The sequence below is a fragment of the Salmo trutta genome, chromosome 17 (assembly GCF_901001165.1).
Source record: "Salmo trutta chromosome 17, fSalTru1.1, whole genome shotgun sequence".
NCBI classification, from domain to species: Eukaryota; Metazoa; Chordata; class Actinopteri; order Salmoniformes; family Salmonidae; genus Salmo; species Salmo trutta.
The window spans coordinates 23,473,380-23,490,022 of NC_042973.1; the positions used below are offsets into that span (position 1 = coordinate 23,473,380).

The 16,643-nt window shown below is 42.0% G+C and overlaps 1 protein-coding gene across 5 annotated transcripts in view; it reads left to right on the top strand.

Annotated features, from left to right (window-relative positions):
- The first annotated feature begins 349 nt into the window (after positions 1-349).
- zc3h18 (zinc finger CCCH-type containing 18) overlaps positions 350-16,643 on the top strand; it is a 28,420-nt gene continuing 12,126 nt past the window's right edge. For 3 of the 5 annotated variants that reach the window (XM_029696247.1, XM_029696248.1, XM_029696251.1), the window contains exons 1-9: positions 376-412; positions 1,441-2,375; positions 4,225-4,309; positions 4,775-4,926; positions 5,055-5,150; positions 5,409-5,566; positions 5,682-5,711; positions 5,966-6,083; positions 6,282-6,571. In XM_029696247.1, the coding sequence (XP_029552107.1) occupies positions 391-412; positions 1,441-2,375; positions 4,225-4,309; positions 4,775-4,926; positions 5,055-5,150; positions 5,409-5,566; positions 5,682-5,711; positions 5,966-6,083; positions 6,282-6,571 (1,886 nt within the window). In that variant the 5' untranslated portion in view covers positions 376-390. Of the gene's footprint in view, positions 551-623; positions 1,328-1,440; positions 2,376-4,224; positions 4,310-4,774; positions 4,927-5,054; positions 5,151-5,408; positions 5,567-5,681; positions 5,712-5,965; positions 6,084-6,281; positions 6,572-16,643 lie in introns of those variants that run through there. The other 2 variants (XM_029696249.1, XM_029696250.1) reach the window with 2 other exon arrangements.

Consider the following 16,643-nt stretch of genomic DNA (forward strand, 5'->3'; position numbering starts at 1 on the left):
AATTTACATTATGCCCTGAATTACAACAGTAGGTCTAGGCCTATATCAAAATGACCATAAAAACATTTTACTAGTCCAGGACTAAGTAGGTAATTGTATTGTGTTACCCCCCACCCTCAGAAATCCCCACCTGCACTTCACCTTCACAAGTCCATCACCACCATGTGCCTCCCGACAGCACCATCCCACACCTGACACCAATGTAGGCTAACCCTAATTAGGCTAATATTAAAATAGGATATAGAAAATAGGTAAAACATTTATATACAATGACACCATAAACAGTGACAGAGTTGTATTTTGTTAAGTTATTGAAGTCATGCTTCCTATTGAGCGCACGGTGGCGCCAAATCGCTAAACTGACTGTCGTATTTTGATGACGTCACGGTAATGGCCGCTCTCAATGTATCGTGTAGGTTTTTTTTCTTTTCTCATGCATAGCAGATAAATAACCATACACTTATTTATTGTAGAGCGTCAGACATAAAGAAAGAGACTGGGTTGTTCTTAACGCCGCAAACCTGTCTTCAAAGAGGTTCAGGTTGGAAAGGTGACTGAAAATATTTGAAGTGTAGCTACTGGTGTTTTTAGAGGGAGGGCTGCATTGTTAATTGAACAGACAAGACACGCATGCTTCGATAGCAGACCAGAAAGCGGTATTTCGCTTGTGTAAAGTTGCTTTTCAGTTGTATTGGTTGATTGCACCTTTGGTTAAGCGCATTGTGGCTTCTTTTAAAGACAAATCAGACGTTGACGTTGGTCTCTTGTCTGCTAGAGCCCTGGCAGTTTTCGGGCCTGCTTCACCCGGTAGTTAGCTAGTATTGTAGCTAAGCGCTAACTACCAAGCTAACGATACGTCTCGTCCTACAGCGCCCAAGTTGCCTCTTGATTTGCTTATCTACTAGATGGCTAGCTACCTATGACATTGCTCTACTGTAAACACAGAGTACCCGAGTTTTAATCTGATGTATTATTAAAGGAAGCGATGATCACCTACTGGCTGAAACAGATAGCTACTATCATTCGCTAGCCAGCTAGCTAATGTGTAATAATCTCTGACCGACTGTTATTGACCTGAGTGAAGTTGACTCTTTTTGAGATGAGGCGGATGCCTTCTCGCTACATGCATGTATCTGATTACGAAATGTATGTAGTAGCTGTAATGTTGATCAGATGGCTAGCGCTCTTTGACATATTGTATCGAGAAATAGATAGCTGGCAGTAGTCAAATGACTCCCATAATGATATTTAGTTACTAGCTGGTTAGTAAATCCTCCTACCAAATTCTTGTAACTAGTTACTCCAAAAAGTAGATGGTGTGTTTATGGTATGTACCAAAATGTGTATTTTGCGCATAGACGTTGTTTTTTTGTATTAAAGAAATGTATTCTAATTTTAATAAGACACTTTTATATAATCAAAGATGTTACTCTGTTTTAGTGGATCATTCTCCAATGGACACCCCTGAGAGCCCCACCCAGTCCCCTGAAAGCCCCAACCAGTCGCCCCAGTCCCCAGAGGAAGAGGAGAAGGGCATTTCTGACAGCGAGTTCCTGGCATCCCCCGAGGAGGAGGACAGGCTGCTCTCCGACAGCGAGCTGCTGAATGATGAAGACAATGACGAGTTAGATGAAGAGGGTGGTGGAGGTGGGGACTCTGAGCTGGATAATGATGAAGATGAGGGGGTAGTTCAGGAGCGTATCTCTGACCCAGAGGATGATGAAGTGGATGGAGACGGTAGAAGGGATAGCCATACTGGTTTAGAACAGGAGCAGGAGGAGTCAGTGGGGATGGTGATGATGGGACAGGTGAGCCAATCAGCTGATGAGGATGAAGAGGAGGACCAGGTCAGCCAAACTCCTAAGTCCCCTGATTCTGAGCCAGAGCAGGAGAGGTCATCCCCCTTGGCTGAGCAGGAGATGTCCAGATATGAGAAGGAAGAAGAGCGGGGTGAAGGAGGGGAACCATCAGCCAAGCTTGCAGCAGAGACAGCAGAGGTAGATGATGAAGATGAGGAGGAAGAGAGGCGGAGGCGGAGGAGGAGAGTGGTGGTGGTGAATGAGATGGAGTCATCTGTGTCTAGAGAGCTTGATGAACATGAGCTGGACTATGATGAGGAGGTTCCTGAGGAGCCCAATGTTCTAGCGCCTGACGAGGATGAGGAGGTGGAGAAAGGACCTGGAGATGGGGAGGAAGAGAAAAAGGACAAGACTATCAAAAAGAAAGAGAAAATACCAATCCTTCCTCCATCCCCGAAAGACGGTCCACCTAAGAAGCCTGAAGAGTCCAGGGCTCAGGAGAGAGGAAGGAGAGATTCCTTTCGTGACAAAAAGAAGGATGAGGATGATGGCGAGATTGACGAAGGAGAGATAGATGTAAGTAATGTAAATGGGGTTTACAGTGCCTTCAGAAAGTATTCTTACCCCTTGACAAATTCCGCATTGTGTTGCAGCCTGAATTCAAAATGGATTCGATTCATAATTTTTCTCACCCATCTACACACAATACCCCAGGATGACAAAATGAAAACATGTTTTTAGACATTTTTGCAAATTTATAGAAAATTAAATGCAGAAATATCTAATTTACATAAGAATTGACACCCCTGAGTCAATACTTTGTAGAAGCACCTTTGACAGTGATTACAGCTGTGAGTCTTTCTGGGTAAGTCTCTATGAGCTTTGCACACCTGGATTGTACAATATTTGCACATTATTATTTTAGAAAATTCTTCAAGCTCTGTCAAATTGGTTGGTGATCATTGCTAGACAACTATTTCCAAGTCTTGCCATAGATTTTCAAGCAGATTTAAGTCAAAACTGTAACTAGGCCACTTAGGAACATTCAATGTCGTCTTGGTAAGCAACTCCAGTGTATAATTGGCCTTGTGTTTTAGGTTATTGTCCAGCTGCAAGGTGAATTAATCTCCCAGTGTCTGGTGGAAAGCAGACTGAACCAGGTTTTCCGCTAAGATTTTGCCTGTGCTTAGCTCTATACCGTTTATTTTTATCCTGAAAAACGTACTGGTCCTTGCCAATGACAAGCATACCCATACCATGATGCAGCCACCACCATGCTGGAAAATATGTGGTACGTAGTGATGTGTTGGGTAGGATTTGCCCCAAACATAGTGCTTTGTGTTCAGGACATAAAATACCTTTGCCACATTTTTTTCTGTTTTTCTTAGTGCCTTGTTGCAAACAGGATGCATGTTTTGAAATATTTGTATTCTGTACAGGCTTCCTTCTTTTCACTCTGTGCTTTTAGGTTAGTATTGTGGAGTAACTACAATGTTGTTGGTCCATCTGCAGTTTTCTCCTATCACAGCCATTAAACTCTGTGACTGTTTTAAAGTCAACTTTGGCCTCATGGTGAAATCCCTGAGCGGTTTCCTTCCTCTGCGGCAACTGAGTTAGGAAGGACGCCTGTATCTCTGGGTGTATTGATACACCATCCAAAGTATAATTAATAACTTCACCATCCTCAAAGGGATATTCAATGTCGTCTTTTTTATTTATACCATTGTACCAATAGGTGCCCTTCTTTGCGAGGTATTGGAAAACCTCCCATGTCTTTGTGGTTGCTCAATTGAGGGACCTTACCGATAAGTGTGTGTGTGTGTGAGGTACAGAGATGGGGTAGTCATTCAAAAATAATTTTAAACAATATTATTGCACACAGACTAAGTCCATGCAACTTGTGACTTGTTAAGCATATTTTTACTCCTGAACTTATTTAGGCTTGCCATACTTATTGACTCAAGACGTTTCTGCTTTTAATTTGTAATTCATTTTTAAATATTTCTAAAAACATAATTCTACTTTGACGTTATGGTGTATTGTGTGTAGGCCAGTGACACAAAATCTCAACTTAATAAATGTTAAATTCTCTAACACAACAAAATGTGGAAAAAGTAAAGGGGTGTGAATACTTTCTGAAGGCACTGTATATGCTGTCTCGGTCTTCAATCTGTATTGTTGTCATTTTCATTGAGAGAGTGATTTGTTTGAGTATACAGGGCTTCTCACACTCTAACATGAGGGAGGGAATCAAAACAGTAGATCAGATCAACAGGACTGCAAAGTCACAACCAATGTAACAATACAAAAAACTTGCCATGCAATACAATTTATACCCTGTTCCAGTGTCATAATAAGGTTACAGCAGTTATACACATGTGTAAGTAGATTGATATTTAGCCTGGGTTCTGTTTCCTTTGTGCAGGATGATGACCTAGAGGAGGGAGAGGTGAAGGACCCCATGGACAGGAAGATCAGACCCAGGCCCATCTGCCGCTTCTTTTTGAAAGGTACCTCGACATGCTCTCCTGTGCACCACACGCGTGTACAGCACCCGTCTTAATTATGACGAAACTACACTGTGCAAACATTGCGTGTGCAACTAGAGCATTCGATTCTACACCAAAGACGTATCATGATGAAGATAGTGTAAGCCACTTTATCATTAACACAAACCTTGCATTTTGTTGCTTCTCTGATGTGCTGCTTCTCTGATGTGCTGCTTCTCTAGCCTGTGAAGCATGTCTCTTGTTGTTGAAACGTGTTCAGTGAGGCAGTGATATTGAATACACTGGTTTCAGACAGCAGGGGGAAGCATTGTACTTCATATCTTACACATACACCGATGATTGATGTCAATTTACATCCAACCACAATTTTCTTCAAAGTATTTGTATTCAATGAACATGCTTTTTCCAATTCCCATTTATCCGTTATCACAAAATGATACCAACTGTTCTGTTTTTCTTTCCCAGGTAACTGCACCTGGGGTATGAATTGTAGGTTCATCCATCCAGGGGTCAATGACAAGGGCAACTACTCTCTCATCTCCAAGCCAGACCCCTTCTCTCCCAACGGGGCACCACCTGGAGCACCTCACCCTCTCATGCCAGGCAATAACCCCTGGGTATGCACCACCTCTGACCTCTCACTGCCGCTGCATGGCTGTATGATTTGAAGAGTGTGTGTGTGTGTAGGCTACGTGTGTAAATGTGTTGTATTTATGTCTGTTACTGTCTTTTACCGCTGTCTCAGGGTGGACCTGTTGTTGAGGAACTCCCTCCACCCCCTCCTCCAGTGGAGCCTCCTGTGGAGAGTGCCTGGGAGAGGGGTCTGAGACACGCCAAAGAGGTACAACACCCTCTCAGCTCTCACAAGCTAAATCTACTCCTCTTCTGTATAGGTTATGTTTCAGCACCAACTGATTTCGTGTTTGATACTTTTTTTAATGAACATGTTTTCTGAGAGGTTCCCATGCTACATTTGGCTTGTGAAGCCTCTTTATACTAATCAATGAGTGTGTGTGTGTAACCACTTTATGGTGGTTTCAGTCAGTAGACTATGATTCATTAGTGACCTTTCCATGTACATGTTGCCCTATTTCTCTAGGTGTTGAAGAAAGCCACCATACGCAAAGAGCAGGAGCCGGACTTTGAGGAGAAACGCTTTAACGTGACCATTGGAGAGGATGAGAGAGACTTTGACAAAGAGAACGACTTCTTCAGGGAACGCAGCTACCGCATAACCAGAGAAATCAGAGACCCAGGGTAAGCTCAACAGCTCTGGTCAAAAGAGAGACCTAAAGTCAGTGCAAAATATCTTGCCTGTGGATGTTTTTAGACTACGTCTCATATTTAATACATTTATTGCCTTTCCCCTTAGTGACGTGGAGTTCAGAGACCCAGTCTATCCGTAAGTACAATGGAGGGGAAGTAGCAGCATCCTCTTTTCACGCAGCTCTTATCTTTACTTTCTCTTTCCAAACAACTCCTGCCATCAGCCGCACATGGCCCTGAATGAATTGTCTTTGATACAAATATATGATACACAGACTCATAAAGATACTCATAGAGCATGTAGCTGCACAACCATATGAAACAAAGATCTTATTTCCTATTCACCTATATATTTTGATTTCTCCTCACATGTTTGGGATCTCTTTTCAGTAACGACCCTTATGCTGACCCCTACTATGACTACGAGATGGAGGCCTTTTGGAGAGGGGGGCAGTATGAGAACTTCAGAGTGCAGTACACAGAGACCCCTCTGCCCTTCCACTACAGTGTGAGTACATTCAGAGATGTCCACCCCTTAAGGACTACACGCCTTACAAACACTAATACGCAGAGATATTCACTTTATTAATACAAAGAGATATGAACTTTATTACGGGTAGGCTTATTGATTAAAGATGATCTTGAAGGAACCAAGATCTGTAGGACCATGACCGAGTGTTCACAAATCCACCTGTGTGAATGTCAGGAGCGTGAACGAGAGCGGGATCCGCGTGAGCGCCATCGCGACCGCGAGCGAGAGCGGGACCACCGCGAGCGAGAACGCCGGCAGAGAGAACGCGAGAGGGAAAGAGAGAGGGAGCGAGAGAAGGAGAGGATGCGCCGAAAGGAGGAGTGGGAGAGGGATCGCATGAAGCGTGATGAGAAGGAGAGGCCTGTCAGGGAGCGGCCACCACGGGAACCTCAGGAGAAGGAGGGGGAGGACAAGCACCCTAAAGGTTCCCCCAGGTCCCCCATTGACACCAACATGCTACCCAAGTGAGTAGCATATGCTCTACTATTATGTCCTCTGGACAAAGCAGTTAACACACCTCAGTGAGAGACCCTCACTTGATTAGGGTTAGATATAGTACACACCTCTTATGGAAGTTTGGGGTTTTCTCTCAGACTGTGTCATGGCTGTAAACACGACACCTGTTGTGGCTGGCCATAAACACCTGCCCTGCCGCAGCAAAGCTCAGTGAACATTTACAGTTCAGTTGACCAGGGTCTGGTCATAGAGTACTCATCTTTTGACATCCAATGTAGATTGTTTTGTATCTGACTGGGATATTAACATTGCATATCACTGACTCCTGGTCAGTTTGAAGGCACATTGAAACTCAATCACCCACAAAGACCCCATTTTATATTCCTTTTCAAATCATAGGCTCTTAGCCAGTGGCCTAGCTAAAATGCACTGTGGTGTATGAGCATAGCTCTTTATAGAATAGAGGAAAAAAGAGGCTTCCAGTAAGACACCAGCAGCAGCTTAGGGGAAGAGTTTTAGATGACATTCCTCAGATACGAGCCTGCAATGTGTGAATGACACATACAAGTGAATTAAAATCATAACTGTGACCCACTCCAGGAAACTGCTTGTTATACCGGCTTTTTTAACATCGAAAGGACCCTCTCTGGCCTTACAATGTAGTCCAGACTGAAGTCTCTTAACCCTTGCAGAGAAATGTTTGACTATGTGTACTGAAGTCTAACCATGTTTCTTCTGGAAGAAACATGGTTATGAAACCACAGGTTTTTGGTGGTGGACTGAATTTATTGCACATGAACGTTTTGCCCTTTATTGATTGGGCTTTGGGGGGGCGACATAAAGCTGTTGCAAAATATTTTGACATGATTTAGACCAGGGCTGCCCAACCCTCTACCCGGAGATCTACTGTCCTGTAGGTTTTCAGTCCAACCCTAATTTAGCGTTTCTGATTCAGCTAGTTAAGTTCTTGTTGAGCAGCTAATTAGTAGAACCAGGTGTGTTAAATTGGGGTTGGACTGAACCCACAGGACAGTAGATCTCCAGGAAGAGGGTTGGACTGAACCCACAGGACAGTAGATCTCCAGGAAGAGGGTTGGACTGAACCCACAGGACAGTAGATCTCCAGGAAGAGGGTTGGACTGAACCCACAGGACAGTAGATCTCCAGGAAGAGGGTTGGGCAGCCCTGATTTAGACATTGGCTGATGTTGACTTTTTACTTTTGACTCCCCCTTCGATAGAGCTGGGGGATATGGGGGGAAAATTAATATTGTGATAAATTGCCTGAATTGATGCAATAATGATAAATAGAACGTTAAGTTTATAACAATGTGCACCAATTTGTTTTTGTGCAAATTATCCTTTAAGCTACTGCTACTAGTTAGATGGTTTTATTCATTAATTGTCTCATTAAGTCACCCATAGTAGCAAACGTATTACATTTTTCTAGTATAGGACGATATCATCAAAATGCTTGAGATAAGTGATCGGTATGGTTGGTGTCGATAATTTTCGGTTTATCATCCCAGCTCTACCCTCCACTCCCTAAGTTGTGTATAATAGTGACGCTGTTACATGATCAGTTTTCACTGAGTAGTGACGATTATCAGATTGCATAGATTGCACATGTACTAGTGTTTCCCCTATATTAATTTAGTAGCCGCCACTCCCAAACTCCCCAAAATTATGATACAAAAATGTCATGGCATGGGGCCCCCATTCATTTAGTTATGTTTGAGTCAATCAGATAGCATAAGACATGGCAAAATGTGTAGAATTGCAGGAAATAAGCTTTAAAATAGAAAAAAAAATTCTCTGCAGTTAAGAGGTCCTCTAAAATGTTTGGTCAGAAGCGGCACCATTGGCCACACTCAGTATCACCCCCCCTAACGTTGCCACCACGGCAAAAAAATATATACACTACCGTTCAAAGGTTTGGGGTCACTTAGAAATGTCTTTGTTTTTGAAAAAAAAGCTAAAAATAATTGTCCATTTAAAATAACATCAAATTGATCAGAAATACAGTTGACGTTGTAAATGACTATTGTAGCTGGAAACAGCTCATTCTTAATGGAATATCTACGTAGGCGTACAGAGGCCCATTATCAGTAACCATCACTCCTGTGTTCCAATGGCACGTTGAGTAACCTAATCCAAATTAATTTTAAAAGGCTAATTGATCATTGGAAAAGCCTTTTGCAATTATGTTAGCACAGCTGAAAACTGTTGTACTGATTAAAGAAGCAATAAAACTGGCCTTCTTTAGACTAGTTGAGTATCTGGTGCATCAGCATTTGTGGGTTTCGATTACAGGCTCAAAATGGCCAGAAACGAAGCTCTTTCTTCCGAAACTCATCAGTCTATTCTTGTTCTGAGAAATGAAGGCTATTCCATGCAATAAATTGCCAAGAAACGGAAGATCTCGTACAACGCTGTGTACTACTCCCTTCACAGAACAGTGCAAACTGTCTCTAACCAGAATAGAAAGAGGAGTGGGAGGCCCCGGTGCACAACTGAGCAAGAGGACAAGTACATTAGTGTCTAGTTTGAGCAACAGACGCCTCACAAGTCACCTGGCAGCTTCATGAAATAGTACCCGCAAAACACCAGTTTCAACGTCAACTGTGAAGAGGCAACTCCGGGATGCTGTCCTTCTAGGCAGTTGCAAAGAGAATGCCATATCTCAGACTGGCCAATAGAAAAGAAAAGATTAAGATGGGCAAAAGAACACAGACAGTTGATAGAGGAAGATTGGAAAAAAGTGTTATGGACGATGAATCTAAGTTTGAGGTGTTCAGATCACAAAAAATCTGTTTTACTTTCTACCTTCACATGTGCAACCAGAGAGAATGTTTATTTATTTATATATAACATTCTCTCTGGTTGCACATGTGAAGGTAGAAAGTAAAACAGATTTTTGCCTGCATTAACTTCTCCGGCCCCTAGGAGCGCCGCTTCTGCATGAGCATTTTCTTGTTTGCTTATGGCTTTATTGTCATGAGAAATTTCTATCCCAATGATAATAACTAACAATCAATAAGCTTTGATCAATCCCCAAGGTTTGTAAGACACTGGGTTAATAATAATTAGTCAAAGACTCAGCTTCTGCAAAAGGTTCGTACAGTTTATTCAGAGAACGTTCTGAAGTCCATAATACAAAAACATCCATTTTATAGTTCACTCCTTACTTACGCACATACATACACACAAACAGTAGATATCCTACGCACATACATGCACACGAACAGTAGGTGAGTTGTATCCCTCCCCAGAGTTCTCACCACTGTTTATCACTACCCAGCGCTGTCCGTTCCATTCCCCCGAGATTAGAGGAACCTTGAGAAGTTCTCCCTGTCCTATCATAAGTTTCTCAGAGTTCTAGCCAGGTCGGGTCAAACACAGTTTTAATTGTTCTCGGTATTTTCTTAGACACACACACACATTTATCTCCCTCCCAGTCCAACCTAGTTGGACTTATGTTTAATACTTTAATTATTCCTTATACATGCTACATGAACTATAATCCCTAATGGTTACGTTTCAGGGTAGAATTATTTAATCATTATCTTTAAACACATAAATTATTTTATCACTTATAGAGTTGGTTTAGTACGGTCTTAGTGCCAGCATCGTTCTGTGGTGGTAAATAGATGGCTACGAATAAATATAGCTGAGAACTCTCTTGGTAGATAGTGTGGTCCACAGCTTCAAGCGAGCAATACCTCCAGGCTTCTTTAATATTAGACATACAGTAGCCTATACAGTGTCAGTAAGACACCAGTCCCTTCACTGATTGAGCTGAGGTTAAAGGCTGCGATGTCTCAACGTACCTCCGTAGAGGTATTGGTTTGGGGATTTTTTTTCTCCGATCTTAACTTGTCTTGGACAGCTAAATTAGGGCCAGGTCGTGTAGTGTACGCCCGGCTTAAGTTTTGTACACTGAGCAGTGACTAATATCAGGTTGCATGCACTGAGATGCCCACATATTATACTCATGTTTGTGTAATAGTCTCAAGTGCAATACTTCCTCCTCAAGTATATCCTTCCTTCAGTTGGCTCAGCTTGGAAGTTTAGCTGAGCTATGCACCCCCACCCACCTTCACCTATGGCCACTGATGTTTGGGAAAGTTTCCCATGATGTAACCTTGCTGTCCCGTCTGTTGGGGAGCTAAGTTAACAGATCTGTCAGCACCTAAAGATAACAGGGAGCTGGAAGGCAGCTATTGGTCATACTCTACACTACTTCCATATCATTGGTGAGGCACATGCCTAGAAAATATATTCATGTATGACTGCAAGACGCTGGAATGTATTAGGTTTCTGTTTCTACCTGATAGGAATCCTCCAAATTATCTCACAGGTAGGGCTGACCCCATTTAGTCTACTGTTGATTGTTTGGTCGATTGGCTGTCGGTCGACTGAGATTTTATTTAGTTGGAGTGGCATATATAAATAAATATGGCACATGAGACACCTGTCTGATTCACCCCTGTCTGAGTGGAATAATCCATTGCAGAGGCCGTGGGGGTGGCACACCAGTATCACCAGTAGTACATTTACCATTTTTAATCTACAATGTTTGTTTGGTTACGGTAATTTCTGTTAATGCATTGAATATATTATTATTATTACAATTATTATTATTACAGTCTTACCTTTGTCATTGTAGGAGTGGACATGTTGTTTGCTGAGCACACAACCTAGGCACACTTGTGAGGAAAACGTTTTGGTTTATTTAATTCCATTTACGACTTGTCAATTTATTGTCTTTTGTTTGGAGCGCTCCTGTCAATCCTGAGTAAGGACGCGCACCTGATTACGCATAAACTAGGCCTAGGCTACCTGGCTGGCATGCAAATGTAGGCTTATTAATGTGCACATTTGGGTATCTGATACGATTTATGATTGTCTTAACTCACCATCACTGTGGAGTTTCTCAAATATTTATTTTCTTCGCCTCAAAATGCAAGTAAACAAAGTCTGTTTTTACATCCATTGAGAATGACAATAGTTCCTCAATGAAGCCTATTTGAAAAAAAGGCCAACCTGATTACTACTTATCTATTGCGCAAATGGCTTACAGCTGTGTCTGTCTGTCTGGAGCTCACTGGCTCCGGAAACTCTGAGGGCCCACAATATTTTAGACAATGTTGCAAGTTTTCAAGTGCCTTCAGGCCTGATCCAAGTTAGTAATTGATAGTGTTTCAAGTTACTTGCAGACCGGCCATGCATTGCCAATGTGATTTATAGGATATTTGTTTTTATCAGGATATTTTCTACCTGCAGGCTGCAATGTTTTTATTTGTTGGCTTTATGTAGGCTATTTTTACATATTGGCAATATGTAAAATTAGTCTAATTTTCATTTCCAGTTTTTATTAACCACGACATTGATTTTGAGATATGAAGACTTTATTATAAATGAAATTAAACTGTTCCATAAAAATGTGCGTATGAAAATCATAACTGGCACGCATAGAAATGGTACGATAACTTGGCACTCCAAATGGAAAAGGTTGCTGACCGCTGGTGTAGCCGATTACTGGCAAATCTAGGAGCATATTGGCAGAATCTTTAAATGCCAGCAGCAGCGGGAGGAGGAGGTTCTGGTTGGGAACAGGTTTTGTTTTCTTCTGGTTAGGCTATATTGATCTCTGGCTCCTTCTTTAGTCATTTTTGTGTCTTGATTTTTAATTGCTGTGCTTAAAGCATCAGACAAGCTCAGAAGCTGACATATAGTTGACATAGGGTGTGTCTATATATGGGAAAATACATGTTTTAAAATGTTGACCAATCAATTGGTCGAAAGAACCGACGACTCTGTCAACCAAGATGTTTTTGTCAGGGACAGCCCTAGTCACAAGCAAGATGGTTCCCTGATCGTCATTCCAAACTGCGTTGTTTAAATCTTTCCACCCACTATCTAGAACTCTGACTAACTATTCCTTTCTGCGATTCATTTCATCTATTGTTTATAATTTGCTCACGTTTGTGACCACCAATTGATATCATAGTTGTCTTAAGCTGGCTCAACTCGCGTTTGTGTTTTGCTGTCATATTCGTGATGTAAATTCTTAGGCAGGGCAACCTGTTGGTTAAAAGGGGTTTTGCATTTGTTTTCCTGTTTACAAGTTTTGCGACTTTGGCCTGTTAAGTCATAAAGATTGGAAGATTGAAAAGCAGCTGCGGTCATCCCCCTCTTCAAAGGGGGGGACTCTCTTGACCCAAACTGCTACAGACCTATATCTATCCTACCCTGCCTTTCTAAAGTCTTCGAAAGCCAAGTCAACAGATTACCAACCATTTCGAATCCCACCGCACCTTCTCCGCTATGCAATCTGGTTTCAGAGCTGGTCATGGGTGCACCTCAGCCACGCTCAAGGTCCTAAACAATATCTTAACTGCCATCGATAAGAAACAATACTGTGCTGCCGTATTCATTGACCTGGCCAAAGCTTTCGACTCTGTCAATAACCACATCCTCATCGGCAGACTCAATAGCCTTGGTTTCTCAAATGATTGCCTCGCCTGGTTCACCAACTACTTCTCAGATAGAGTTCAGTGAGTCAAATCGGAGGCCCTGTTGTCTGGGCCTCTGGCAGCCTCTATGGGGGTGCCACAGGGTTAGATTCTTGGGCCGACTCTTTTCACTGTATATATCAATGATGTCGCTCTTGCTGCTGGTGAGTCTCTGATCCACATCTACGCAGACGACACCATTCTGTATACTTCTGGCCCTTCTTTGGACACTATGTTAACTACCCTCCAGACGAGCTTCAATGCCATACAACTCTCCTTCCGTGGCCTCCAACTGCTCTTAAATACAAGTAAAACTAAATGCATGCTCTTCAACCAATTGCTGTCTGCACCTGCCCGCCCGTCCAGCAACACTACTCTGGACGGTTCTGGCTAAGAATATGTGGACAACTACAATACCTAGGTGTCTGGTTAGACTGTAAACTCTCCTTCCAGACTCACATCAAACATCTCCAATCCAAAGTTAAATCTAGAATTGGCTTCCTATTTCGCAAAACAAAGCATCTTTCACTCATGCTGCCAAACATACCCTCGTAAAACTGACCATCCTACCGATCCTCGACTTCGGCGATGTCATTTACAAAATAGCCTCCAATACCCTACTCAATAAATTGGATGGAGTCTATCACAGTGCCATCCGTTTTGTCACCAAAGCCCCATATACTATCCACCACTGCGACCTGTACGCTCTTGTTGGCTGGCCCTCGCTTCATACTCGTCGCCAAACTAACTGGCTCCAGGTCATCTACAAGGCCCTGCTAGGTAAAGTTCCCCCTTATCTCAGCTCGCTGGTCACCATAGTAGCACCCACCTGTAGCACGCGCTCCAGCAGGTATATCTCTCTGGTCACCCCCAAAGCCAATTCCTCCTTCGGCCACCTCTCCTTCCAGTTCTCTGCTGCCAATGACTGTAACGAACTACAAAAATCTCTCAAACTGGAAACACTTATCTCCCTCACTAGCTTTAAGCACCAGCTGTCAGAGCAGCTCACAGATTACTGCACCTGTACATAGCCCATCTATAATTTAGCCCAAACAACTACCACTTCCCCTACTGAATTTTATTTATTCTGCTCCTTTACACCCCATTAATTCTACCATTCCAGTGTTTTACTTGCTATATTGTATTTACTTCGCCACCATGGCCTTTTTTTGCCTTTACCTCCCTTATCTCACCTCATTTGCTCACTTTGTATATAGACTTATTTTTCTACTATATTATTGACTGTATGTTTGTTTTACTCCATGTGTGACTCTGTGTTGTTGTATGTGTCGAACTGCTTTGCTTTATCTTGGCCAGGTCGCAATTGTAAATGAGAACTTGTTCTCAACTTGCCTACCTGGTTAAATAAAGAAATAACACTGGTTGAGTTTCATTGTGGTCTCCTTTGCCAGTTTGTAGCATAGCCTGTGGAGAGAGCATTGATTGACTCATTCACTCAGGAAGTAATGTATTTTGTTTCACTGTTTTCTTTCTCGATGACAGGAGTGCCTAGTTTCTGGGTTTGTTTGGAAAGGGTGGTGAGGGAGGAGTTTTGCATACGAAACATGATGCAACTTGCCCATCCCGTCCATGTCAGACATGCAGTATCTGTTATTATTATTAGTATTATAATGAGTGTCTCGTTGAATGGCCATGTTCCGTGCAGTGTATCATTGAGAGTGGCCATGTTTCCTTGCAGTGTTTCATTGAGGGTCTCATTGTCTGGGACATCTAAATCAGGGCCAAATCGTGTAGTGTACACCCGGCTTAAGTTGTTTACAGTAGTGTCGCTGTCACACACTGTTTTCACTGAGCAGTGACTAATATCAGCTTGCATGCACTGAGACGCCCACAGAGTATTGACGTGCTTGTTTTCCCTCAGTGTTTGTGTCATTGACTCAAGTGTAATACTTCCTCCTTAAGTCCTTTCTTCCAACAGTTGGCTCAGCTTGGAAGTTTAGCTGAGCTGTGCACCCCCCCACCTCACTTATTGCCACTGATGTTTGGGAAAGATTCTCATGATGTAACCTTGCTGTGACGTCTCACTTGAGGCACTAAGTTAACAGAGCTGGTTTATTATATCATCCACAGCATAATGATTCACTTAAAGATATATTCCATTTCCGGTTTGTTATTGCCAAATCTTACTTCTGAACTAATTTAGGCTTGCCTAAACAAAGGGGTGAATACTTAAGCAACAACTATTTTAGTTATTGAATTTGTGTTGATTTGTAAAAATGTGTAGAATTCTTTTCACTTTGACTTTTATGGAGTTTTTTTTGTGTGTACAGTACCAGTCAAATGCTTGGACACACCTACTCATTCAAGGGTTTTTCCTTATTTGTGCTATTTTATACATTGTAGAATAATAGTGAAGGTATCAAAACTATGAAGTAACATATGGAATCATGTAGTAACCAAAAAAAGTGTTAAAAAATCTAAATATATTTTAGATTCTTCAAAGTAACCACCCTTTGCCTTGATGACAGCTTTGCACACTCTTGGCATTCTCTCAACCAGCTTAACCTGGAATGCTTTTCCAACAGTCGTGAAGGAGTTCCAACATATACTGAGCACACTTTGACTGCTTTTCCTTCCCTCTGCGATCCAACTCATCCCAAACCATCTCATTTGGGTTAAGGTCGGGTGATTGTGGAGGCCAGGTCATCTGATGCAGCACTCCATCATTCTCCTTCTTGGTCAAATAGCCCTTACACAGCCTGGAGGTGTGTTGGGTCATTGTCCTATTGAAAAACAAATGAGAGTCCCACTAACCGCAAACCAGATGGGATGGCGTATCGCTGCAGAATGCTGTAATAGCCATCCTGGTTAAGTGTGCCTTGAATTCTAAATGACAGCAAAGCACCATCGCACCTCCTCCATGCTTCACGGTGGGAACCAAAATTTAAAAAGGCACTCGCACATCTGAGCTATCTTTTTTGCAGGTGCATGGTAACAGTTCAATAAAATGAGAAAAAAGAAGAAACCCGTACACTGCTCTTGATAGTATCACTGCTCTTTAATAAGCTTTACGTATCGAGCTCTGACGAAGGCCGTAAGGCTGATACGTAAAGCTTATTAAAGAGCAGTGATGCTATCAAGAGCAGTGTGCTGGTTCCTTTTTTCTCATGGTGGGAACTAGGGCTGGGCGCTATGGCCAAAATCTCATCCCGATATAGGTCATTTCATATCCTGATAATGATACATATCTCATATTTAGCACATTTTCTGTAAATTCAATGAATAAATTGTTCATATAAAATGACCACATGTAAAGGCCTATTTCTTGTTACATTTTGAATTATACTCAACAAATAAAAAGGTACTTACGCATATTTTATTATTTATTTATATTATATTTATATAATATTTATATAATATTTATATTTACCTGTGCAAATTTTCAATTTAAGTGTTTAACAAAATATTAAATATGACTGTATAAAATCTAAAAAGGTAAATAGAAAACACTTAAACTATTGTTGCAAACAAAATAAATACAGGCCTGAAATATATATTTGGGGGGGGGGGGGGCTTGCCTGTTTTGCATGTTATTTTGGCCT